This window comes from Phoca vitulina, unplaced genomic scaffold (genome assembly GCF_004348235.1).
Source record: "Phoca vitulina isolate PV1807 unplaced genomic scaffold, GSC_HSeal_1.0 scaffold2, whole genome shotgun sequence".
Lineage (NCBI taxonomy): Eukaryota > Metazoa > Chordata > Mammalia > Carnivora > Phocidae > Phoca > Phoca vitulina.
The window spans coordinates 96,861,591-96,886,876 of record NW_022589705.1 but is presented as its reverse complement, the minus strand read 5'-3'; the positions used below and the strand labels follow the sequence as shown (position 1 = coordinate 96,886,876).

Here is a 25,286-nt window from a genome sequence, read left to right as displayed (position 1 = left end):
AGTAGGAAAAACAATGTTGCCAAATAGATTAACATGCCAATCCTTAAAAAAAAAAAAAAGCCTTCCACAGTGAGAGTAGCCACGTGTTAGCCACTTTAATATAAAATGTGATCAAAACTCAATTACAAGAGTTCAAAAAGGCATAGAAAAACCAACGAGTTTCAATTTTATTACAAGTTTTAAAAACCTGGAAGTAGTTTGAAAAAAAAGAAAAAAGAAAAACTTCTATGCTAATTTCCACCCAGGGTTAATATTTTTACAATGAAACTAAAAATCACCACAGGTGAACATCGATGCAACAAACAAGTACAATTTGCAAACCCAGGTCATAAACTTACTAACAAAGTTAATGATCATGGTAAGGGACAGAAACCAGCTGATGCCTCAGTGACATTGGAAAGAAACCTCTCCTTGCCCTAGGGTGGAGAAACACACAAACAATTCTGCTACAAGAAATTTGCATAGAAATAGAAAATGCTAGAGCCTTTACCACAAATGAAATTGCAAAGACTCAACATGTTAAATTCAATCCAAGGAGCACCAAATGTTAATTTGGAGCAAAGGTAGGACTCCAACATTTAATTTCCAGCGACGCAGCTAGCAGAGCCCAAGAATTTCAGGTGTGGAAATTAGCTGTGGGCGAACCTTAAAAACATGGTTTCATACACTGTAATTTTAAGAAAATGCAGACATTTCTGCAGAATTGTTTAGATTTCAGAAGGGCACCATAAGGCATCAGGGTCTCTTTTCAAAGTCGCTCTCAAATCCTCTGGATTTCCGGTTGGCGACAATTACTTCTTTACAACTCAGTAACCTTTCACAGATCTCTAGCCTCTGCGCGCGAGGCAACAAAATCCTGCTTTCGCCTGGCCCTGATTAATGTCTGTAGAACGACTTGACATTAAATCCAGCCATGGCCCAAATGGCACAGAAGGGACCATTCCCTGGGCACGGCAACGTTTTCCCTCATCTCCTCAGCATGACCTGTCCCTCGATCGCTTCTCCTTGGCGCCCACCCCGTGAAAAGGCTGCGATCCTGGGGAGATGCACAGATGTCCATCTCTGGAAGCTCTACTACTGCTCATCTCCAGCTCCCCCTGCTGGGGGCCGAAGGGACAGGTCGTTGCAGAGTCGTAGAAACTGTGACTGTTCACAAATTCAGTTTTGTGCATGTTTACTTAATTTAAAATCTGGGACTTTTATAACCGCTCTCCAGACTCTTTCCTGGAGGGTAGGAGAATATGCAGCAGCGCCAAAGGACATTTTATTTCTACAGGAAGAAAAAGGATTAACATACATAAGTCATTGTGTGCAAGTAATTTGTAACCAAATATTGAAATGCCCCAGAACCCTGCTTTTTTACTGACACTACCTTTTTCCTGCAAGAGAACCTCAAAGAAGTCGCTGGTTTTGCTCAGTGAACTAGAAGTCCCGACGTTAGTATACCTGAATCTTTGAGAAAAGCACCAGATAAAACTGTCCCGCTTTTTGAAGTAAAATAGTGACTGAAGGGCGCACATTTCCACACCTTTAACCACCTGCTCAAGGTCAAATCAGTGGCAGTTCCCTTAAAGGAGCTTATTTTGCTTTTCTTACCACAAAAAACTAAAATTTTCAAGCAGGAAAAAAGTCTAATTACAAATAAGTGAATGGCAGCCCAAGTGAAGCTTTTACTATGATCTCCAATTTTCTGTTCGATCCACACTGCAGAGATACAAGGAAAACCACCATTTTGGTTCCTAACTTTTATTTAAGAACTTATACAAAATATTCCAGATAAATGAGTTTTAATCCTCATCTTCCTCCTCTTCCTCGTCTTGGTTAATCTGGAAGTAACGCAACTCGTAACTCTCTTTGCTGTTAGCAACCACACGTAACCAGTCACGGAGATTATTCTTCTTCAAATATTTTTTGGTGAGATATTTCAAATACCTGCAGAGAAAGAACACTTGAGAACTCCACCACAGGGCCTCCCAGCATTCTCAAACACTGCACCTTTTATGAAACCCATGCATTCAAATCATTACAATTCAGGGTGTTCTCCCACCATTCAAAAATGGCAAAGATAAGGCCAAAAATATCAGCCACATTTCATCTAAACCGGCAATAAAAATGAGAACAGAGTAGATATAACAGTTGTCCATTAAACACAGCAAAATACCTATAAAGTGGCTTTTAGTGACCACTGGAGAAAGATATCATGGTAGTAACTTAACAATTAAGCACACAATCTTAGTATCTTTTTATTGAGAAATCACTGGATTTCTGAGCTCCAAGTACTTCCCATACATCACACCTCATGGACTTGAACCTCCTTTTGAGGTTGTTCAGATGATCGGGATTGTTTCTTAGGGCTGCTGTATACACTCACTTCTATGATGGGACGCTCCCTACCCAACTCCTGGGGAAAAGGACACCACCCTGCCCTGCCCTTGCTCCCTCTCTGCAAGTGAGAGCACTCAGTCTTAGTGTGGTTGCTGTGCCCTGGAGATGGCTAAGCAGTCACCACAGCAAACTGCTTAGAAAACTCACTGTTTTATCAATGCAGCAACTGGCTTCTGGGCTCAACATGCCAACTACACAAAGCCTACGATCTTGTTTCTTCTCTCACTTGTGTACTCTTGAGGCCCCGGGGCATCTTCCCAAACCCAAAAAGAGAAGAGGGAATGGGGGGGCGCCTGGGTGGCTCAGTCGTTACGCCTCTACCCTCGGCTCAGGTCATGATCCCAGGGTCCTGGGATCGAGCCCCGCATCGGGCTCCCTGCTCTGCAGGAAGCCTGCTTCTCCCTCTCCCACTCCCCCTGCTTGTGTTCTCTCTCTCACTGTGTCTCTGTCAAATAAATAAATAAAATCTTTAAAAAAAGAGAGAGCGAGAAGAGGGAATAGAACACCAAGCCAACTCACTGCTGGGCAAATTAACCTTTCCAAACCTCAGTTTCTCCCTCTATGAAATGAGACTCCTGATACTTACCATCTCTTCCGACCGTTATGGGGACTAAAGGAGATGCACAGGCAAACTGGCCTATTAGCAAGGACCCAAGTATTAATGAACCCCAACAGACTCACCATCTCCAAGAAATGAATACTGTTCAACAGTGTTACTTGTCAACAAAGCAATCTTCACAAAGATGTGAAGATCTCAGTTCAATTCTATCCTCTTTTCCCTACATAAAAATAAATCAATTTGGTCGTTCCATCTAAAAAGTATTCTTTTCTGTCATTTATTATTTCTACCATATAGTATTCAGGTAAGGTGGTTAATTTCAGGTGGTTTAAAGTTTGTCATAAAAGAACGTTGAGAAACTAAGGAAAAAGCTACAGAAGTGCAGAGACAAGAAAAGGTCCTCGAGTAGGAACACCTAGAATGCTACAAGACAGTCAAACTATCGTCACTGAGAGAGGAAAGTGATGAAGACGAAGGCTCCAGTCTTCCCACACTGGGGACAAACAAGCATCTGTGAAAACGGAAGGGGTGCTAGCAGCCATTCTCACGCCAGGTTAGTAAGCGTGGAAACGGGTCACAGAAGATCACAGCATCTCCCCCATGAGCGCTGCGAAAGCCCAAAGAGTTGTAGGCTTTGTACGCCCTGGAGACCCTATGGTTGCACCGGTCTCTCATGGTATCAGATCTCTTTCTGCACAAATAAAAGAACTCGAGCCAGGCAGAATAGGAAGTCACTTGTTGACTGATAATAATTAAAGCTAAAAAGCAAAGGCTAAACTATACTCAATTTGTCCTAATACACCTTCAAATTTCCCACTACTTGATTCAGTTTGACTGAAAGTTCCTAAGAATATGCTGGCTCTGGGCTAGGAGCCAGGTATAAACAGGTCCGATTCCTTATAACCACCGTGTAATACCGCAGGCTAAGTGAACTGGGGTCTCTGACTTAGAAAGAAAACGGGCCCACAGGAATTAAAAGGATGGCTTCAGTCTAAACTGAGATCTCAGAGTCCTCACCCAATGATACTAGCACTTACAGGGAAAATAAGTAGAATTAAAAATGAAAGCACACTATGGTGAACACTGAATAATGTAGAGAATCAGTGCCTAGGATGGACACCTGAAACTAATATAACACTATCAACTACATTTCAGTAAAATAAAAATGAAAGCTCCTCACTGTGATCTAGAGGCAAAAGAAGCAATATTCTCATTTTTAATACTGTGTAAGCAAGTCTGAGCATCTCTACTGCTTGAAATACCTTAGTCTGAAAAACGAAATTTTTAAAACTATCAAAAATTGAATGCTTTTAACCCCCATAACATTCATTCATTCACTGCCTCCTTGCACTGGGCCCCATTCTAGGAATTAACAGCTGCAGCAAAGCCCGAATGACTCTGGGGCAGCAGTATCCCTGTGGGGTGGGGGCGGGACTCAGTGCTAGGGTGCCGGCAGGTCACACTCATCTGTCCCATACCTTTTGGAAAAAGGCACCTCAGAAGTTACAGTAATCTTGCTTTTGCTCCTTTCAATTGTTACAACCCCTCCACCGAGATTCCCAGCTTTTCCATTCACTTTGATTCTCTCTTGAAGAAACTGCTCCTGCGGAAATCATCAAATCAATCAATTAGTGAAGTGAGAGCTCCACCCACTCATTAGACTCTTGTATGTTTTTATGCTCCTAACACTGAACAAAGTTGTTTTTCAAAGGTTCAGTCTTTTAAAAAAATTATAGTCAATCTTCAGCTATTAATACAAGGTCTGAAATCTAAGAACAATTAGAAAATGGCACTATTCACCTTTATCTCCGTGTAGAACATGAAAACATCCCAGCATGAACACACCTGACGGCTTACACACGAGGTCAAATGTGCCCTTATACAAAAGGCTTGACTGAGAAGCCAAAGTAAGACAAGACAGGAAACCTAGGGCCAAACTGTTAGAAAGTACCTACAGCTTCTGAACCTAAGAAGTATAAGGCACTGTTCTCAGTGCCATCAGAGGAAGGAGTCTTCAACCCGGTACAAGGAGCAAAACGTGCAGAGACCCAAACTCTTCATCAGCTCAGGGGCCCTGTGCACGCACAGCACGAGGACAGCAGTCCAGGAGCCCAGAGATGCTAGTCCCCCATGGAAGCCTGGACGGGTCATCCAACTGCATGGACTTCAGGGGTCTCTGTCAAAAAGGACTCTGGGGGCACCTGGCTGGTTCCGTTGGTGGAGCATGCAATTCTTGGTCTCAGGATCTGTAGGTTTAAGCCCCACACTGGGCATAGAGCCTACTTTTTTTTCCAGATTTTATTTATTTATTTGACAGGGAGAGAGAGAGAGTGCGAGAGGGAACATAAGCAGGGGGAGTAGGAGAGGGAGAAGCAGGCTTTCCACCGAGCAAGGAGCCCGATGCGGGGCTCAATCCCAGCGTTCTGGCCTGAAGGCAGACGCTTAATGACTGAGCCACCCAGGCACCCCGGAGTGGGCAGAAGGAAGGGAAGGAAGGAAGGGAAAGAAGAAAGAAGATAAAAATAAAGGAATGTTTGGTTTTCTTGCTCTTGCAATGATATGAAGTCCCTTTCAGCCCCAAACCCCTATAATCCTCTTTAAAAACTCCAATACACTGGGGTGCCTGGGTGGCTCAGTTGGGTAAGCATCCTACTCTTGGTTTCTGCTCAGGTCATGATCTATGGGTCCTGGGATGGAGCCCCGCATGGGGCTCCAGGCTCAGCAGGAGTCTGCTTGTCTCTCGCCCTCTGCCCTCCCCCAGGCCTGTGCTCTCTCTCTCAACTTAATACATAAAATCTTTAAAAAATAAATAAATATTTTTTTAATTTAGGGGCGCCTGGGTGGCTCAGTCGTTAAGCATCTGCCTTCGGCTCAGGTCATGATCCCAGGGTCCTGGGAATCGAGCCCCGCATCGGGCTCCCTGCTCGGCGGGAAGCCTGCTTCTCCATCTCTCACTCCCCTTGCTTGTGTTCCTGCTCTTGCTGTCAAATAAATAAATAAAATCTTTAAAAAAAATAAAAAAACAAAATAAAAATTAAAAATTCTTCCAATACACCATATGTTAACTGAGCACAGGGTAGAGTGACTAGGTCAGAAATCCTGACATTTGCATCTGAGACTCATAAATGACTCAAGTTTTTTATCCTACAGAAACTTCTAGAAGGAAAAATAATCACATATACAGGTGAGTGTAGAGAAGGCAGAGGGAAAGGACACCAGGGCAGGGCCATCACAGACACAAACTGGAAGAAGCCACAAAGGTTAGGAGGGAAAAGAGGCCCCAGAGAAAATAAGAAGTCACTGCAAAGAGAAGAGACTAAGGAGCCGATCTGGGGACTTCCTGGGGACGGGGTCACAAGAGGTTACTGGAATTCCAGTCAATGGAATTAGTGGCCATAGGCTGAGTCTTTAGGTTTTTTCACCTGAAATTACTCTTGTGTTAATGCTATTATCTTGGCAAGGAGGAGCAAATGAGGAGTGAGGAGGCTGTGCACAAGAGGTCTGAACCCCCAGGTGTGGCTACGGAATAGGAAAAGAGTCAACCGCCAAAACCACGCTGCAGAGTCAAAATGTGGGAATGAGGTTAATTTTTCTAGATATAACTGAAATAGAAGAATATTGGGGGATGAGGCCAAATATAGGGGCAAGGTATCAGTACCGAGCAGGGTGTGGAAAAAACAAGCTCCGATTACGAGTCAGCACGCAGGATATTTTAACATAAACACTGCAGCCCTGATGCCTAACAAAATGGGAAGCTCGAAGAAATGCTGCCATCTGTCCAGCAGTCAGGCCGGGGGAGGCAAGCCCTCGTCCCGTGAGGATCAGGGCCCAATGCTGATGCTTAAACACACCCAAGTGCAAAGGCGGCACTGGGTCCAGTGGAGTTTGCTGTTCCCTGGGAACCTGTAAGTAAAATCATTTTTGGAAACAAAATGAAAGAGGGAGAAGAAACTGAGGTAGTTCTCTAGCACTGATGTTTACTCACCACTGACACACGTGAGAGAAAGCTAGACTTAGAAACAAATAACCAGACCAAGTCCCAAGGTTGTGCAGAGCCAGAACTGCAGGGCTGCCCATGAGCCTGAGACCGGAAATGTGCTCTGGCAGGTAGGTTTTCTCAGCAACATCCCAGAAGGTTCATCACTGTCCTGAGTGGCATCAAGGGTGTAACTTACAAAATTGGCAGCATCCATGATTCCATCTTCTACAGGGTGGGTGCAGTCAAGGGTAAACTTCAGAACTTGCTTCTTTTTTTTGCCCCCCTTCGCCACAAGCTTTTTCTAAGAAGGTACACAAATGATAAAGAGATGAAGGCACAACCAGTCCCCCCTCCCCCAACCACCAAAAAGTTAACAAAACCAAAAATGCCTGAGATGAAAAGCCCATACAAATGCAAAACCTGTGGAGCTTTGCTCCCTTGCCAGGTAGCCAAGCAGGAGACCTGCCCGGACACTGTGCTCTGCCCGAGAGCGTCCAGGGGCAATACCCAAGATACTGTTCTGCAAGCTTTGGGGTCTGGAGTCATGCCCTTTTGGAGGGCACATCATTCTAGCACTCTTGGCCCATTTACACTTTCCAGCCTCCCCAATCTATGGGCATGAAGGTCTGTTATCTTTCGAACCACAATACAAGGAACATTTCCTTTTATTTACCATAAAACTTCCAAAACGAAGTGTCACTCACTTTACTCCAGGATTAGGGCAGGCATACAAATGCCTTGCATACCTGAAACAATTTTAATCTGAAATGAATACTTGTCCTAACTCTCCAGACTTAGGGTCCTGATCCAGTTAAGCTGTTCTCCCTTAATCCTATCTCACCTACCTTCTAGGGAACCGAACGTCCTACCAACACATCTAGCCCAGTTGGGACAAGATAAGGCTAAAACTTAGGTTCTAATTACAACACACTATCAACTTCTGGGTTTTGATTTAAACCATCAGTCTGAGCACATCCTACAAGGATCCAGTTCCTTTACTCTCACAAAGCTTCCATTAGTCTTCTCCCTCTACAAACTCCAACACCACTAAAAAAGCATCTGTACAACTTTACCCACTCACCTATGCGTCCACTCTAAAAAGCCTTACAGAATCTAAAAAGACTTTTCCAAGAACACATCTGGTCTCCCTTCCTGTTTAAAAGAATTTCATCTAAAATTTGACTGGGTCAACTCTTCAAACATTTAACTACTGCAAACTTCACTGATCTCTTTCCAAGACGTCTCTTCCTAGGAACAATCAAAAGGGTCGCTGTAAGATCTAGCCCCGACATATACAAATCAGCTAGTAAAAGACCTGCCCACAATGGGCTCCAAACCTTCCATCAAGGTTTTAAACCAAAGGCATACAAATGCATAGGCATTAAAAACCTGCTCAGGCAGAAAGAGTTAGGTGAACCGAAAATGTTAACAAGGGTGTCCCAACAAAGGGGGGGCAGGAATACGACTTGCTCGACGCAACCTGCGAGGACGGCGAGCTGCAGGTGGAGTGACATGAGGGCGCCACACGGCCGGGTCCCCGCCCGGCTGGAACTGAATGGAGCTGGGCCTTGCCCTAGACCAAAGAGGGTCCGTACAGGTGCGCCCCGACGAACTAAATTCCTCCACGGACGCTGCGAGGGGCCTCAAACCCACGCCTCTCTCTGAAAACAAGCCGGCCAGCCACCTTCCCACTGGTCCCCGAGTCCCGGCCGTAGGCTTCCCGGATGCGCGGCTCCCGAGGGTGGCATGTCCCCTACCTCCTCCCCGCCCTCCGCCCAGGTAACCAGGCCCAGACCCTGGCTGCCTCACGCCGGCCGGGCTCCCAAGGGCCCAGGCCGTAGCCTGGGCGCTCCAACTCCCCGCTGGCCGTAGAGAGGGGCCCGAGCCCGAGCCGCGGCCTCCGAGAGCTCCGGGGCTCCTCTAGCGCCCCAGGCCGCGGCCTCCTCCGCCCACAACGTGCTGGGCCCCGGGGCGGCCCTGGTTCGCTCCAGCCGGCCTGCCAGCCCAGCCCCGGCCGGCCTCTGCAGAGCGCCGGCCCGTGAGAGCCGGGCAGGAGCCGGGCCAGCGAAGCCCACGTGCCTGCCCCAGAGCCGAGGCCTCACGCGGAGCCATACTAACCACGGGCGCCATGGCGGCAGCGGAGGCAGAAAGGGAGGGGGGCGCACTACGCAGACGCAAAGAGCCCGCAGCGCGCAGAGCACGCAGGGCTCAGGCCGTACCAATCGCTCTGCCACGCCCCTCGGCCGCCACCGTTTCGTCCTGTTCTGTACGTTCGGGGAGCGATTGCTTTTCCCCGAATGCAAAACCCGTCCTATTGCAGGCCGGGGGGGTGGGGTGCGGGGAGGAAGGAGGCCGGGTGGCCTGTCCCACTGCGATCGGAGGGGGGAGCTAGACTGGACGAGCCCAAAGAGAGATGAAGGGGTTCGCTCTACTTTTTGAAAGTTTTGGAAAGAGAAAAGAAATAAGGAAATTCACGAAACCATGTATCACCAGCTAGTGGAATGGGAATCGAACCCACCAACTTGGGGAGGTGAGGCCTTTCTGGTCCTGGGGTACTAATGCCCGAGATGCGCTTTGGCTTCTTCCTCCCTCAAGTGCCCAGCCTTGAAGCAGGTACCCAGGGGCTGTATCTCCCAGGGCTAGCCCTCCTGGCTGCAGGCAGGTGCACCCTCCAGTTTGACCCCTTCGCCATCTCAAATACGAGCCGCCCACCCTCCGATCGTCACCACCTAGCTTTCCAGCTCGTGCCTTGTAGTTTCCCAGTTCCAAAAATTCTTGTGCCTGCGCTTCTCAGGCTGGCACGTAGACAGGAATCACCTGGGGGATCTCCTCAAAATGCAGATTCCAATTCAGTGGGTCTCAGTGGCTTGAGATTCTGCATTTCTCACAAGCTCCCCGAAGATGCTGCTGGTGGTGGGGTTCTATGCACCACAAGTTGAGTAGCCGGGGTCTTCATCCCCAGGCCTACGATCCATTGACTGGACTGCTTTCCACCCATCCTCACCCCCTCTTGTCCTTACCAGTTACATCCTGGGGTCCTTCGTTGTAACCACTCAGTTGCATGAGTCCTCCACGCACCTGGCTGCAATGTCCTCATCTGGCAGAAATCGAATCCTGAGTTGGAGGAAACACACCATACTGACTGGTCTAGGCTTAAACTCAGGCCTTTTGTGCCCGGTGACCAAGTACCAAACCCATCCTGCTATTCTTGCCTGCAAACCACATTCCTGCTTTGCCGGTTGCTGCCGTTCTTGTTCTTTCAGTAGGGGCTGGAGGGGCATCATCCTGTTTGCTTCCTGTTTGTTCCTCTTCTGTCAATGTCACCCACTCTTGCTTCTTCATCCTGGTAGTAGCCGTTGGATGGCACATTCCAGACACAGTAGTTGAATCCAGTTTGCAATTACTCCAACACTTGGAGAACCAGTCTCCTTTTTTCTCCCTAGAGACCCCAGCCCAACCCAGCTGCACACCCCCCCCCAAGATATCAGCTCCCTGTTGAACCCACTCTGGTCAGGCCCTTGTGCCCCAGTGATGGGGACAGCTCTCATTAAGGTCACTGGTGATGTCCCCCTGCTCAGGACCAGGGTCAGGTTTCCATCCTCTTCCTGCTTCCTTAGTAGCATCTGACACTGTAGGTCACTCCCTCCTCCTTGCTGACCTTTCTTCCTTGGGACCCCAGGACCTGGGACTCTCTCCTGGTTCTCTTCCCACCTCACTGGCCACTCCTTCTCCATCTCCTTGCTGCTCCCTCCTCTTCCCTGGACTTGAAGGGCCGCTCCCCTCATCTTTATCTGCACTTGACCTTTGTTATGACCCAAGATCGTGCCTTTAAATATAACTCCCCAAGTCTTCCTGGACTCCTGACACATACAACCAATGGTCTCCTTGATATCTCTAGTCTAGAATATCAAGTAGACCACCCTCACCCCCATGACCTCACTCCACCCCTCATCCTTCTTCCCACACTGAAACCCATGCTCCTTACCCCTTACCCCTCCATCCTCAGCACCACCCCAACCCTGAGTTCCTGAGTCTCCACACACATTGGTCTACTGTACTTTGCTCGACATTTTTTCCAGCTTCTGGGGCCTTGTACCTGTTGCTCCCTCTGCTTTGAACTCTTTGTGGCTTTTCCTGTATCTGATTTCTTCTTGTCCTGCAAGGTCTCAGGCTCAGTGCCCCTCTCTGCCCATGATTACCTAGTGTGCCCTCCCAGCTGCCCTCCTTCACATCATCCTGATAATTTTCTTTGGAGCATTTAGCACAGTCTGTCATTATTATACTTGTCTATTTGTGCTGTGTTCCCTCCCATGTGTATGGCCCATGGCTCTGCTCAGTAACAGATGAAGACAAGAATGGATGGAATAAGCCTGCTTATCAAGAGTGAACATCCATCTCCTACTGCCCGTCCTGAGAGAAACTACTGCATAATTCATTTATAAAGCCCCCGTCAGTTTTGTATACCAGCTCTGCCACTTACTAGGGGAACATTTTCTAATTTCTAAGGCTGTTGTTCAGGATTAGGTGAATTAATACAGGTAAAAGAACTTTGAATAGTACCTTGGCCCACATTAGCCACTGTTATTACGGTTATTGCTGCTTGGAGCACAAATGTAACCCAGGGTAGAGAGGACCCTTAAGAGAACAGGTGGTTTCCCCCTAGAATTCACTTCCTTTCTTCCCCTGTCAAACACCTACTCATCCTTCAAAACCCAGCTTGAATATTAATTCCTAGCTTTTTCTAACTGATTAGTAAGACTTTATTGAGCACCTTCTGTGGGTCAGGCTCTGGGCTTGACTCTGATTTCAAGAGAGGCAGAGACAGAGGCTGCTTTCCCAGAGCTCAGAATAACACGTGCAGAGAAGGCAGATAATGACCTGAAGATGGAAGGCACTCTAGAAAATAACACTGGGATAAACGAGCACTGGCCAGGCCGAGAACAGCAGAGGGAGCCCTGCCGGAAAGGCTCAGAACCTCCTCCCCCTCCCAAGCCCAGCCCTTCTTATTGGGAACTCGGCTGGTGATGGGGTGGGGACCTTAATTATTTAGAAGCCTAGTGGGCGCATTTCACTTCATTAAACTCGCGCGCATCACCGAGAGGCCGGCCCTGTTTCACCTCTGAGAGGTCAGTGACTTGGCCGCGAGACCCCAACCGGCCAGAGGCAGGCCTGGGATCCCAGCCCCCACCACGCGCTCTCTCCAGCGCCCGGCGGTCTGCGGAGGGGCGGCCGCTGCTCTCTGGCGCCCCCAGTTGGCCGTGGAAGAAATAGGGACCCGCAGACTCACTCGCGTCCCGGCCCCAGTCCGCAGGGAGAGAGCGGGTCTAGCCCAGTGCCTCCGCACCCCCGAGGAGCCCAGAGTCAGGGTCCTCGGGCCCCGCCCTGCGCGGCGCTCCTGCGGCTCCGGGCTCCGTTGTCCCGGGCGGGCGCCAGTCAGAGCCTCGGACCTTCGCCCCGCGCGGGTTTTTCCAGCCTCGGGGCGAGGCGCAGCCGCCGGCCTGGGAACGATGGACGCGAGCACCGTGCCCGAGCCGTGCTGCGGCCCGGCGAGGAAGGGGTGTCGCCTGCAGGTCACCCAGAGGACACCCGGAGGGGAATTCCTGGGGTGGGAGTGAGGGAGTGAGGTGGGCGAAGTGGAAGCAGAGGCGGCTAGACGGTGGACAGGACGCATTGCCCGGTCTGACCTTCCAGGGCCACCAAGGGGGCAAGGGAGAGGCGGGGAGCGCGCACAGGACCCCTCCGCACGCCTCCTGCCCGTTCTCCCTGCCCCGGGCGCTCCCAACCGCAGCGCTCCACGACCGCTGGACGCCCCGTCGGGTGCGGGCCGGGTAGAGAGGAGGGAGCCGCGCGCGGAGGCCGAGGGCGACGCGGGGGCTGGCGCGGGCTCCGCGGCCTGGTCCCCGCACCGGGCACGCCCCGCTGCCTTCCTGAGCTCTCCCAGAAGATGTCGGGAGCTATCTTTGCGCCCCTGGAGGGCCTGGGCGCCCTGGACGCTGCGAGCGGCCACCCGCTGGTGTGCCCGCTGTGCCACGCACAGTTCGAGCGCCCGTGCCTGCTGGACTGCTTCCACGACTTCTGCGCCGGCTGCCTGCGCGGCCGCGCCACCGATGGCCGCCTCGCCTGCCCGCTGTGCCAGTGAGTGCCTCCAAGCCCCAACAGACACCCGCCGCGCCCGGGGAGGTTGGCTCCGTGTGGGTGGGGAACTAGATGTAGGGAAGGCAAGGCTCTGGCTGCGCCGCACCGAGCCCGCACCTCTCCGCACCGCAGTGCGCAGGCTCCCGCCCATTATACAGAGCAGGTTAACCGAGGCCTAGAGTGACCGGCCAAAGACCTTCCATAGAAAGTCCGGAGGCAAGAGCGAGGCTAGAACATAGGTCATGTCGCCTCGCAGTGCTGCTACCGTACAGGATCTCGGCACAGCGGTCATAACACTCCCAGAAATCCACTTTGGGGATCCCTTGAGTCTTAGGTCAACATAAGCAGGTTATGTTGGCTCGAGTTACTAGTGGTGTCCCTAAATTTGTGCAATGCAATGAGAGGCGGTTGAGGGGGAGGTTTCCACCTTTGACATTCCAGGCTGCCACCAACCCCAAGGGCCCCCAGGATTCACCGAGGATGGGGCAGAGGGAGGGACAGGGTCAGAGTGAGCACTGGGTGAGATATTTATAGCAGATGCCAGGCCCTATTTTTAGTTCCAGCCTGGAATGTGGGGGGTGGGAATGGAGATAGGGAGCTGTGGGGAAGGGGCATCTGGATCTTGGCTGTAGCTTCTCCACAGACACCAGACGGTGGTGAAGGGCCCCAGCGGGCTCCCTCCAGTGGATCGGCTGCTGCAGTTCCTGGTGGACAGCTCAGGGGATGGCACGGAGGTGGTGCACTGTGCCAACTGTGACCTGGAGTGCAGCAAGCAGGCAGGGATGCCTGGGGGTGGGCCGGGACCGAGGGTGCCAGGTTTGACGGCCCTGATGCTCCCAGTGTGCGCCCAACATGTCCTTAGACCATTATCCGTCAGTGGATTCTCCAAAACCTAAGGCACCCTGGATCCCAAATGTGGGCCCCATTTTACAGGTGGGGAGACTGAGGTCCAGAATAAGTGACTTGAAGCACTAGCAGATAGTGGCAGAGGTTAAAGTCATTTGATTTGGGGAGAGCTTACTGGTCCCCAACTCAGGGTGGAGTTGTGACCTCCAGGAAGGGCGGTCCAGTGCACAGGCTTGGCCTGTCCTTCAGGGCCCACTGCTACCCGGGGAGCTGTCTGCAACTACCTGCAGCCCAAGGGGAAGTGAGGAGAATGTGCTAGTGGGGAGGGGTGTTCCTGCCCCCCCCGCCCCCTCCCCCAGTCTATGAAAGGAGCAGAGGCTAGGCTTCAGGCTGGGCTGTGAAAGACACATGGGACTCTGACCTGTGGAAGCTGTGTGGGTGGTGGGGGGGGGTACCCCAAGTCCCAGGAGGACAGCCCTGCAGGATCAAAAGCTCTGGGTGTGCTGGGCTAGTACTGGGATAGGTGAGCTCCAGCAGTAGAGAGATGACCAGCAGGAGGATAGGGGCTGGAGGCAGGGAGAGCAGGGGAGGAAATGGCCTTGAATGCCAAAGTAAGGAGTTGGGGTCTGTGCTTTCATAGCCATTGCTGGGGTCAAAGCCACAGCTGCAGCCCAAGACCTGGACTCTCAGCCCTGGCTCTGGCCTAGGGAAGGGGCACCAACTGGCCCTCATCCCCTTTCCTCTCCCAGCCTCGTGGTGACTCCAGATGGCCAGGGTGGGCACTGTCATTTCGCCACTATTGAGGGTGCCAAGGAGGGCTTGAAAAGCCTTCAAGTTTGAAATTTTGTTGTAGGTAGAATGTTTCTGCCACGCCCCACCCCCCCTTCACTGTCTCTTCTCATCTGTAAACCGGGTATATTAGAGCGTCAGGATCACAGGAAAGGGCTGCACGTAGCCGCGTGCCTGCCCCAGGCTGAGACTGATGCGCTCAGTGACAGGCGCGGGCTCAGGCTCCCCAGGCCGTGGGCAGGCTGAGGCTGCGCTCGGTCCTCCGTCCTCAGGATGCAGAGACCACGTACTTCTGCAACACGTGCGGGCAGCCGCTGTGCGCGCGCTGCCGCGATGAAACGCACCGGGCACGCATGTTCGCGCGCCACGACATCGTGGCCCTGGGCCAGCGCAGCCGCGACGTGCTCCAGAAGTGCAGTGAGTGCGGCGTGCCAGGTGGGGGCCCGGGGCCGGGGTGGGCCTGCCCGGAGCCCTCACCACCGCCCCCGCCGCAGCGCTGCACGCGGAGCCCTACATCATGTTCTCCACCGACAAGAAGTCGCTGCTGTGCATCCGCTGCTTCCGGGACATGCAGGGGTGGGTAGAGAGAGCGGGAGGTGAGGGGGCGGGAGGGCGGCCGGGAGCGGGGCTCACGCGCGGGCTCCCCGCAGGGAGAGCCGGGCGCACTGCGTGGACCTCGAGTCAGCCTACGTGCAGGGCTGCGAGCGGCTGGAGCAGGCGGTGCTGGTGAGCGCGGGGTCCCCCGCGCCCCGGGGCCCGGGGATGTGCGCGCCTGCCAGGCTGAGGCCGCCCTGTTCCCAGGCCGTGAAGGCCCTGCAGACGGCCACACGCGAGGCCATCGCGCTGCTGGAGGCGATGGTGGAGGAGGTGCGGCGCAGCGCGGCGGAGGAGGAGGCCGCCATCCATGCCCTCTTCGGCAGCATGCAGGTGAGGGGCGGTGCGCGCTGGACGGCCACGGGCTGAGCATCCTCAGCAGCCATGAGCCGGTGCCCACAACAGCCCACCTCCCGCGCCTGGGGCGTCTGCAGTGAGGCAGGGCAGCAAGCATGGAGCTCCTTCCAGGAGTTACTTAGTCACGTGGCCAGGAGAGGTCCAGCCCCAGGCTGGTGCTAGCGGGGAGGCGTCCCCCCCCAGGAGGTGACATTCCAGGTGAGGGCACCAGGGCTCTCAGGCGGGGGGGGGGGGGGGGGGGGGGGGCGGGGAATGCAGGAAGGAAGGGCTAGGAGGCCAGAGCCACAGCCAGCCTAGCCAGCTGCGCGCTGGGCCCCGGGAGGGGGTGAGCGCTGGGAGGGGGCCGGCTGAGCATGCCCAGTCAGAAGCAGGCGGTCCCTCCCAGGACAAACTGGCAGAAAGGAAAGCGCTGTTGCTGCGGGCCGTGCAGAGGTGAGTGGTGGCGGGGTCTCCACCCCCTGCCCCTTGGCCCCACTGCCTGGACCTGGGCAGACCCTGCCCCACCCTGGGGAGCAAGACCTTGGGGTGAAGAGGGCAGGGTGGCTCAGGGTGCAGGAAGTGCTGACAGGGAGGATGAACCAAGGTGGTGGGGAGATGGAAGTTCCTGCTTCTGAGGTTCCAGCTAGGTGGGGGTGAGCAGCCCTCCCCTCCGAGATGAGGCTGCCCGCCCCTCCCCCAGTCAATACGAAGAGAAGGACAAGGCCTTCAAGGAGCAGCTCTCCCACCTGGCCACTCTGTTGCCCACCCTGCAGGTAAGGGGAGCTGGGGGTTCAGGGCTGGCCACCCCAGCCCAGAGGCCTCCCTGCCCTGGCCAGGTACTGAGTAGGGTCCCCCCAACAGGTTCACCTGGTCATCTGCTCTTCCTTCCTCAGCCTGGCCAATAAAGCTGAGTTTCTGGACCTGGGCTATGTGAGTCCCCCTAGCTCCTGAGGGGTCTCCCCGCTCCCGACCTGCAGCCCACCCTGCACAGCCGACTGCCACCTCAGGGCTTGGCAGCCTGCCACTTCAGCTGGACCAGGGCTCTCTGGGCTTACCTTCCCCTCCTCCACACCATCATCTGCAAACCATTTAGGGGCCAGCTGAGTCCCTTTTAAAAGGGCAGCGAAGCCTGGAAGGGAGGATGAGCCTCCACTCCCCCAAAGCGTAGAGTGTCTACCGGGAGTCCAGCCACCCCCGACTTTCCTGTGGATTTGGGGGCTGGGGTGGTGTAGGGGTTCTGGGACAGTCCCAGGGAAGGGCTGGAGCCCCCAGTGCACAGCAGGTGAAGTGCCAAAGACAGCCCTGCCTTGGGGGGGCATGGGGCCTCACTGTCGTCCCCACCCCCCCCCCACATGGGCCTGAGCACCCTCCTCTCGCTGCAGGAGCTGATGGAGAGGCTGCAGGGCATCGTCACACGTCCCCAGCACCTCGGGCCAGCGCAGAACAGCAAGGTGCACGGCGGAGGGGGCTGGGCTGGGGCCGTGGGACCAGCGGGTGAAAAGGCCGCCTCACCACCCACTCCTGCCGCCCAGATCACCAGCGACCACCGCGCCGAGTTTGCACGCTGCCTGGAGCCGCTGCTGCTGCTGGGGCCACGCCGGGCGACAGGTGCTGGGGGCGGCACCAACACGTAAGCAGCTGGGGTACCCTCCCTGCCACGGGGACGGGCTGTGGGGGGCGGCACAAGGTACCCGTCGCAGTGGGGACTGGCTGCTTGTCGCCCTCCTCAGAGGCTGGAAGTCCCTGGCCGATCTGGCGCAGAGCCTGGTTAGGGGAGGATGGGGAGGAGCCGGGGACTGTCCCCAGCTCCCACTGCAGCCTCCGCCACCCAGAATGGGGCGCATAGGGACTGAAGGGAAGGGGCAGCTTGGGGTAAGGCCTGATTTCCGGGCCTTAGTCTGCAGAGCCAGAGACACAGGAGGAGTTAGGAGAATGCCTGAGCTGGATGTATGTGCCTGGGACCCCAGGGCCCCAGTCAAGGGAGACTGGGCATCAGGCCAAATGTCCAGAGTCCCATGTGTGAGTGAACAAAGTTTACTCCGGACCAGCCCTGACATGTCCCGATGAACTCTTGTCTGTACGTTGACACTTCCCTGGGCAGTTTTTTAAAACACCATGCTGGGGCGCCTGGGTGGCTCAGTGGATTAAGCGTCTGCCTTTGGCTCAGGTCATGATCCCAGTGTCCTGGGATCGAGCCCCGCATCCAGCTCCCTGCTCCACGGGAAGCCTGCATCCCCCTCTCCCTCTCCCTCTGCTGCTCCCCCTGCTTGTGCTCTCTCTCTCTCTCAAATAAATAAATAAAAATATTAAAAAAATAAAAAAATAAAACACCATGCTGATGTCCTTGGTCTTGGGTGGGGCTTGCAGAGGCTTTTTCAGAGACCCTAGGTGGTTCTGGCGGGCAGTCCAGGGGAAGAGGCTGAGAGCCTGGAGTAGGGGAAGACCCTCCCAGCCCCCTCCCCCCCCACTCTGCATTCACACTGGCTCTCTCCTCAGACTAGCAGCAGGCTCAGGCCCCAAGGTGCTGATGGGGCCCAGCTGCCCTTCCCCAGTGGGAAAGATGGTGGGGTCGCCGGTCCAAAAGCCCACGCTGCACCGGTCCATCAGCACCAAGGTGCTGCTGGCGGAGGGGGAGGACACACCGTTCACAGAGCACTGCCGCCACTATGAGGACTCCTACCGGGTGAGTGGGGCCAGGGAGCTGCGGGCTGGGAAAGGCTCCACCCCTTCTCACCAAAGTGCAGTAGCCAAATCTAGTCCTGGCCACCTGGCCCCCACAGTGAACACAGCCTCGCAGGAACCACAGGCACTCATTGGGTCTCCCTGCACAGCGCCTGCAGGCAGAGATGCAGAACCTGAAGGACCAGGTACAAGAGTTGCACCGGGACCTCACCAAGCACCACTCGCTCATCAAGGCAGAGATCATGGGAGACATCCTGCACAAGTCGCTGCAGGTGGACGCGCAGATTGCCTCGGAGTACGCTTCCCTGGAGGGGATGAGAGCAGTCTTCCAGGAGGTAGCGACTCCCCTCCCAGGCACCTAGCCCCACCTGTCACCTTATACATGGGTTACCCCAAGACAGGAAGGGGAGAGAAACAGGACCTTGGCCTGGTCCAACATGAGGCCCTCGTGTGGCAAGCTCTGGAACTGGGGTCTTAGCCGCCTGGAACCATGTGAACTAGCTGGGGGTGCCCTATGGCCCTGAGTAGCTAGAGGACAGAAATGCCACCAATGGAAATTCCAACTCATGGCTGTATACAACGTCCAACTCACTTTCTCTTTCAGATTTGGGAGGAATCCTACCAGCGGGTGGCTAACGAGCAGGAGATTTACGAAGGTCGCAGGCAACTGCTGCTGGGTGCACCCCTTTCCTGGAGCTAACCCACGTGCTGGCAGGGGCAGGAAGTCAGTTACCCACTAACCAGATACAAACTCCCATGCTCTTCCCCGTAGTCCTTGACTTTGCCCCACAATTGCTAATGCCCCAAAATGATGCATATGAGGTCAGGATTCAGTAAGCAGAATGCCTTCACAAGTCCTACGTTGCCCTTTAATTAAAGAGGCAATTGCTGAAGTAGTTGGGATGTTTAGATGGTACGAGGCTTGACAGTAAGAACCTGAAGCCAACAAGACCCAACGCTCTGGCCTTGGCTCCCACAGCCCAGCTCCATGACCTTCTTCAGCTGAAGCAGGAGAATGCCTACCTGACCACCATCACCAAGCAGATCACGCCCTACGTCCGCTCCATTGCCAAGGTGAAGGAGCGGCTGGAGCCCAGGTGAGACCAAGGCGTGTTCACAGGAGAGCCAAGACACTTAAGAATGTGTGTGGGAAAGGTGCCACACATTCAGAAGAGCTCTTTTCAGGAATTCAGTGGGTCAGGGCATGAGAGTTTACTCAGGGCATCTGGGCAGACCAGGTTCTGGACATCTCCAAAAACACAGAATGAGTGGGCTGCTTTGAGTTTCTGCTTCTAGGCACAAAATCGCCCACCTCTGGCCCTCAGGAATAGGTCAAAGCAAAAGATACTTCTTGTGGGTGTAATGACAGCCCTCAGTAGATCCGGGCAACAGGACATGGAAGAGAGCACAGAACTTCCTCACTACATGCTTAAGCCAAGTCTAGACAAGGCTAGGCTCTCAGCACTGTACTTGGGCATCAAAAGGTGTTACAGTAGCAAAGGGATGTTGGTGGCAGGTCCTCAGTGTGCCTGTCCCTTGAGTTACCTGGCCCCAGGGTGGGCTGGTTGCCCTATAGGTCTGGTGCACAGCGGTCAGCCTGAGCTCTTCCTCTACCACCCTCTTGGGGACTCCCATTTGCCTCACCCCTGCCTTTGATCTCTTTCCTGTATCCCACATTTCCTCTTTCGTGGTTTGGTGGAGTCCACCAACCCACCATAGTTCTTTGAACAAGGGTGCACAGGAGGTCTATATTTTGGACAGCACCAGTCTGAAATGTCTTTAGTCTGCCTTCACACTTGACTGATAGTTTTCCCGGGTATCGAATTCTAGATTGAAATTCTAGATTGGAAATGATTCTCCTTTGACAGCATCGCTGTATTATTTTCTAGCTTCCAAGGCTGTCTTTGAGAAGTGTGAAGGCATTCTGATTCCTAATCCTAGTGACAAGACCTACTTATTCTCTTTAGAAGCTTGTGGAATTTTCTCTGGTCCCATGGTTTTGAAACTTCCCACTGGTGAGGGTCTACTTCCATCCATTAGAAAGGACCTGGTCCTTTCAGTCTGGAAGTTCATGTCCTTCAGTTTTGACACACATCTTTTTGAACCAGTGAGTTGATTTCAATTTTTCTCTTTCTGGAATCCCTATTACTGAATATTGGCTTTTCTGGGCTGGCCCTCTGATTTGCCTTCTCGGTGTTTTCTTCTATCTCTTTGTCTCTCTGCTGTACTTTCTGTGAGATGTCCTTTTTCTTCCAACCCTTGTACTGAGTTCATTTTTTTGAAGAAAATTTCCAAGAGCTATTTTCAAAATTTCATTGTTTTCCATTTCCAAGAGCTCTTGTTTTGTACCCTAGACTTTTTTTCACAGCCTTCTGTTGTTTCACGGACATAGTTTCTTACCCCTCTGAGGCTGATAGGTGTTTGTTGGTTTTTTTCTTCCTCAAGTCTGTTTCCTCCAAGTTTGTTTGTTTAGGTTTCCATCTTCCACGTTAAAGGCTTTTGTCTGGTCATCTTTGATCATGTGCTCATATTAGGAGCTGGGGGCAGGGGCAGACTGGATGCTCAGGGCACGTGGGGGCGCTTCGTTGCAGGGGATCGGGGTAGGCAGGGCTTTTTTCTGTTTTCCCCAGCCTCCTTCCTGAAGGCCACCACGTGGAGCACTTGCAGGCAGAGCTGCTTTCCAGCAGTTCTCACCTGTGTGTGGTACCCTCCCAGAGACTAACCCTTTGGCGGGGCGCGGGAGGGGCAGCTGCTCTGCGTTAGGATCTTGACTGTCACCCCCCTCCCTACTTCTGTCCCGTCCTCCCTGTTGCAGAGGCGAGGAGGCTGCCAGTTGCTGGGCCCGCTAGGATTCTGTGGTGTGAACGGAGCTGGGCCTTGGCTTGTCCCACTGTCCACTCTGAGCTTGGGTTTCTCACGTCTGCTGAGGTAGTTAACCACTGACTACGTGCCCTCCAGCTTCAAACATTTTGGTGTTACCCCTTTCTGTTCTCAACCTGGAGAAGTTTCTTCCCCTATTGTTTTGGCCCCTTTACTAGAGTTTTATCGAGTTTGAGGAAGAAGGAAAATTAAAGTGTGTGCAATTGTACATTCGTCCAGAACTTCCAAGCCACCCTTCAAGTGAGCCTTCTGACATGCGTGCGGAGAGGTTAGACTCGGCACAGCTCCCGCACAGTTGTGACGGCATCCCGGCCTACCCAGGACTAGCTGCCGTGTCTCCTCGGCACGCAAAGTCGTTTACTCCACCTACCGAGCAATTCCGTTTATAAAACCTCAAAACCAGACACAACTATCCTCTGGCATTAGCAGGCGGGATGGTGATGACCCCCGGGGGGACTCTGGACGGAGGTGATTCTGGGTGCCGCCTACCCAACTTGTTCAGGCTGTGCACACGTACCAAGCCTCGTTCTTATAATTGGTGTGCATTTCGTTCTGGGCGCTCTGCTTTGGTGAGAAACTAGCTTCAAGTAATGTGCTCCTGGAGGCCTGGCTCTGTGGGGAAATGGCGCCTGTGGCCAGTTTTGGCAAAGGGAAAGGAGCTCAGGCTAGAGCCCATTTCCTGGAGGTCTGTGGGGAGGAGGGAGGCTGCCTCTGTCCCTTTCCAGGGCGCCATTCTCCAGGTGTCTGGTGTTGCTGCCTCTGCTTCCTGGTCTTCCACTGCCGGCAGCCCCACCCCCGAGCCCGCTCCTGTGGCCAGCTGTGGTCAGTGGCCTCTGGCCGCAGCCCTCGGTCTCCCAGCAGTGCTCATGGCGTCCTCACCACGCTCCTCTCTTGTTCTAAGGCAGCCCACACTGGTTTCCCTCCTGCCGCTCAGGGTCCCTTCTTAGACTGGCCACTCTGCCACCTCTGCTCAGTGCCCAAGGGTCAGCTCTCCCCAGGGCCCAGTCCTAGGGCCTCTCCCCATCCCACACCCTATGCTGAAGGGGCTTCATCCATCCCCCCAACTTTAAAATCCCACTGCGACACCGACAACCTCCAAGCCCTTCCAGCACAGGCCCTCCTGAGCTCCAGACCCCTCTCCAACTGCCCCTTCCTGGGGGTCTCCACTTGGACACGTCTGTCACGGGTGCCTCAGATCCCCAATGGCAGGACTCCATATCCTCCCCCACACCCCCTGCAGTGAGGGGCATCACATCACCCAGATGCCCAAGTGAGAAGGCCGGGGACCTTCTGATTCCTTTCCTTTCCTCGAACCATTTCCAACCAATCCAGGAGTCCTGCTAACATGACTGTCTCAGCCCACGGTTGTCCCCATGGCAGCCCCAGGGCAAGCCACCATCACCGACCCTCTCCGGCCCCTCTAGGGTGTTCCATAGCTAATGGTCTTCTTAAAGCCTAGACCTCCCATCACTCCAGGGCCTTACAGCACTTTTGGGACCCTCCTTGTCCACCTCCAACCACACTAGCCCCTCACCACACCCCAGTCATAATGGCCTTTCAGTTACCCAGAGAAGTCAGACCAGTTCCCCCCTCCCAGCCTCTGCCCGGAATGTTCTTGCTTCAGACTGTCCCAGAGATCCTCTCCACACAGGTCTCTGCTCCTGCCATTCCCTGCTGCCTGGTCCTGCAGCACCTTCTTCCCAACCTCGGCACGTCTTCCTGACCACAACACAACTGTCCTGAGAGCAGCCCTGGCCCTCGGTCAGTATCTGAGGACCAAAACCCTAGGCAGGTCTCTTGAGTGTCTCATTCAGTTTGGCTCTGTCTAGAGAGCTGCAGGACAGGCAGCGGCCGACTCTGCTGCCTTCAAGCCTCCCGGGAACTCTCTCTCACAGGCTTCAGGCGCCAGTGGACGAACAGTCGGAGCACCTACAAAACACGCGTGATGACAGCGCCAACAGTGAGACTCAGGCCAGGTAAGGCGAGTCTTCCCAGCCCAAGTGGCAAGTGATTCAATCTCAGAGACAAACATGAGGCACAGGGACAGGCCCCGGGTTTCTTTCCCATTTGGCCCAGGCTTGATGCTGACCAGCTCTATGGGCTCGGCTGGGTCTGGTTGTAAAATACAGGGCCAGAGAATTCACGGAGGACAGAGGTGGCCGGCGTTCTAGAATTATAAACGGCCATGGCTGCTGCCTGCACTGCTCACACCGCCGAGGGTTGCAGACTGGCTCGAGTGCATTTACACCAAGTGACTCAGAGTCACTTAAATGAGAAAGTGACTGAGGGTCATTTCTTGATGTGAGAGCATCACTATTCACTGGAGACACGGTGTTTGCCAAAATACTTGCCAGAGGAAGAAAGGAATGCGCAGGAACAGATACATCACTGTCACAGGCTGATCTTTCAGTATTCTGCTCTCAGTTAAGTGTGCTCGCCACAGGGCAGAGAACGGGGCTGCAGAAATCAGAGCGGGCAGAGCTTGGAGGACATGGCGCAGTCTGCTGCTGTGACAGGCCAGAAACTAGTCTCACCCTCCCTGCCACCACGTTCTGCTCAGATGCTCCAGGGGAGTGTCCGTTCAAACCTGTTTTCACCACAAGGCTCTGAGAAGGCCTGAACTGCAGATGTTTGGGCAACTAAAAATCATTAGAAATGGGAGGAGAGGGGCGCCTGGGTGGCTCAGACGGTTAAGCATCTGCCTTCGGCTCAGGTCATGATCCCGGGGTCCTGGGATCGAGTCCCACATTGGGCTCCCTGCTCAGCGGGGAGTCTGCTTCTCCCTCTGCCTGCCGCTTCCCCTGCTTGTGTTCCCTAATAAATAAAATCTTAAAAAAAAAAAAAAAAGAAAAAAATGGGATGAGAATCCTTTAGGAGATGATACAGTTCTGGTTCACCCATGGGTGCTTCCAGAAAGGCTTCCCATTCCAAAAGCCTTGGCCCCAGTGGATGTTAGTGCTGGCATGGGGGTGGTGAGTAGACCTCACGTCAAGTGTTCCTTTAGGAATGACCCAGTGAGTGTCACAGAGAAGAGAGAGAAAACATCAGAACCTAGAGGGAACGGCCGGACTCTGAACAGCCTCACAGAAGAGCCTCCACTGAAGAATAAAGACCCTCATAAACCCAGACAGAAGAACGGGGGTGATATCCCCACACGGAGAGAGCGCCCGACTTAGCAAATGGGACTGGTCCTGAGGGGTGGGTATTTTACAGCATGCACATCAAGACTGGGATATTTAAGAAAAGGTTGTTCCCATCATGAAACAAAGGGTAATCACTAAACAGCAGAAGACCCCAGAAACTGATAGGTCCTCATTTCCGATTCTTTGGCCTGAGCTGAGCTTCACTCTTCCCTGTGTTCACACTGCACGAAGTCTTGGTCCCCATCATGCGGCTGCGGACGGCATCCCAGTCCATGTGGAAAAGCCCTTCGCTGCCCTGGCACCCCCTTCGCGTCTGCATGCGGGGCCCCGCACTCCATCAGCCCGCACCAGTCCAAACTTGAGACAGGGAGACTCCAGCACTGTGCAGCTCTGGCCCTGCTGGTTCCACCCAGCAACCTGAGCATGGACTCGGCAAAGACGAAACCCCACTCCGGTCTTCTCCTTTCACACAAGGACTGAGCTCACGGAACAAAGCAGCAGCCGGTGGCGTGTGCGGCAGGAGATGGTCACAACTTCTCCACAACTTTTTCTCGCTTTTCCAGTTGCCCTTTCTGTCAGGTGGAATGTCACAAATGCTTAAAAAGGAAAATTAACCCAGATGACCGAAAATTTAAAGTTTTGGAGGTAAAATGTCCACACAGCCACATTTTAAGCAGATATCCAGCTTATTCAGTGGTTCCAACAGCAAATGGCTTCCACATGCCAGGCAGACCAGCACATCAACACACGAAAACATCACATCAATATCCAACACCTCTGCACCTGTTTTGGAGCAGGGACACTCATTCTGGAGCATCACAAACCCTTGGGAGCCTAATGGGCAGGAGGAACTTGTCATAACGAACTGGTTAGAGATTAGCATTCAGAACTGAATTGAGTGGGCAAAATACATCTGGTTTTATGCTGTAGGTCCCAGACATTTCTTAGTCAGAGGTGA

The 25,286-nt window shown here is 53.4% G+C and overlaps 2 protein-coding genes across 5 annotated transcripts; one reads left to right on the top strand and one right to left on the bottom strand.

Annotated features, from left to right (window-relative positions):
* Nucleotides 1-1,730: 1,730 nt before the first annotated feature.
* On the bottom strand, nt 1,731-9,122 carry RPL22 (ribosomal protein L22). Its single transcript, XM_032394917.1, has 4 exons — nt 9,042-9,122; nt 7,120-7,224; nt 4,423-4,547; nt 1,731-1,932 (listed from the first exon to the last, which is right to left on the bottom strand). Exons 1-4 carry the CDS (start codon nt 9,051-9,053, stop codon nt 1,788-1,790), a joined length of 387 nt encoding a protein of 128 aa, XP_032250808.1. The 5' UTR covers nt 9,054-9,122; the 3' UTR covers nt 1,731-1,787.
* Nucleotides 9,123-12,095: 2,973 nt separating this feature from the next.
* Nucleotides 12,096-25,103, top strand: RNF207 (ring finger protein 207). Of its 4 annotated transcripts, XM_032394892.1 has the most exons (17): nt 12,096-13,058; nt 13,702-13,834; nt 14,966-15,110; nt 15,188-15,269; nt 15,344-15,419; nt 15,495-15,620; nt 16,030-16,076; nt 16,324-16,396; nt 16,485-16,553; nt 17,006-17,074; nt 17,156-17,253; nt 18,120-18,306; nt 18,455-18,640; nt 18,910-18,961; nt 19,285-19,402; nt 23,081-23,161; nt 24,190-25,103. In XM_032394892.1, exons 1-17 carry the CDS (start codon nt 12,868-12,870, stop codon nt 24,359-24,361), a joined length of 1,905 nt encoding a protein of 634 aa, XP_032250783.1. In that variant the 5' UTR covers nt 12,096-12,867; the 3' UTR covers nt 24,362-25,103. The 4 variants fall into 4 exon arrangements, with proteins under 4 accessions (XP_032250783.1, XP_032250774.1, XP_032250755.1 ...); XM_032394883.1 differs by lacking the exons at nt 12,096-13,058; nt 13,702-13,834; nt 24,190-25,103 and adding exons at nt 22,837-22,946; nt 23,315-23,413 and having other exon boundaries at nt 14,362-15,110; nt 16,006-16,076; nt 18,910-18,982; XM_032394864.1 differs by lacking the exons at nt 12,096-13,058; nt 13,702-13,834 and having other exon boundaries at nt 14,362-15,110; nt 16,006-16,076; nt 18,910-18,982.
* The last annotated feature ends 183 nt before the right edge of the window (nt 25,104-25,286 follow it).

What these genes read in the sequence shown, in the direction of transcription:
- RPL22 (XM_032394917.1), bottom strand. An exon ending in TCATGGATGCTGCCAATTTT is followed by an intron (nt 4,548 to 7,119) that starts GTAAGTTACACC and finishes TGATTTCCGCAG; the next exon opens with GAGCAGTTTCTTCAAGAGAG. An exon ending in GAGGTGCCTTTTTCCAAAAG is followed by an intron (nt 1,933 to 4,422) that starts GTATGGGACAGA and finishes CTTTCTCTGCAG; the next exon opens with GTATTTGAAATATCTCACCA.
- RNF207 (XM_032394892.1), top strand. Translation starts at nt 12,868, where the DNA reads ATGTCGGGAGCTATCTTTGCGCCCCTGGAGGGCCTGGGCGCCCTGGAC. An exon ending in CCCTCTTCGGCAGCATGCAG is followed by an intron (nt 15,621 to 16,029) that starts GTGAGGGGCGGT and finishes GGTCCCTCCCAG; the next exon opens with GACAAACTGGCAGAAAGGAA. An exon ending in CGAGCAGGAGATTTACGAAG is followed by an intron (nt 18,962 to 19,284) that starts GTCGCAGGCAAC and finishes TGGCTCCCACAG; the next exon opens with CCCAGCTCCATGACCTTCTT.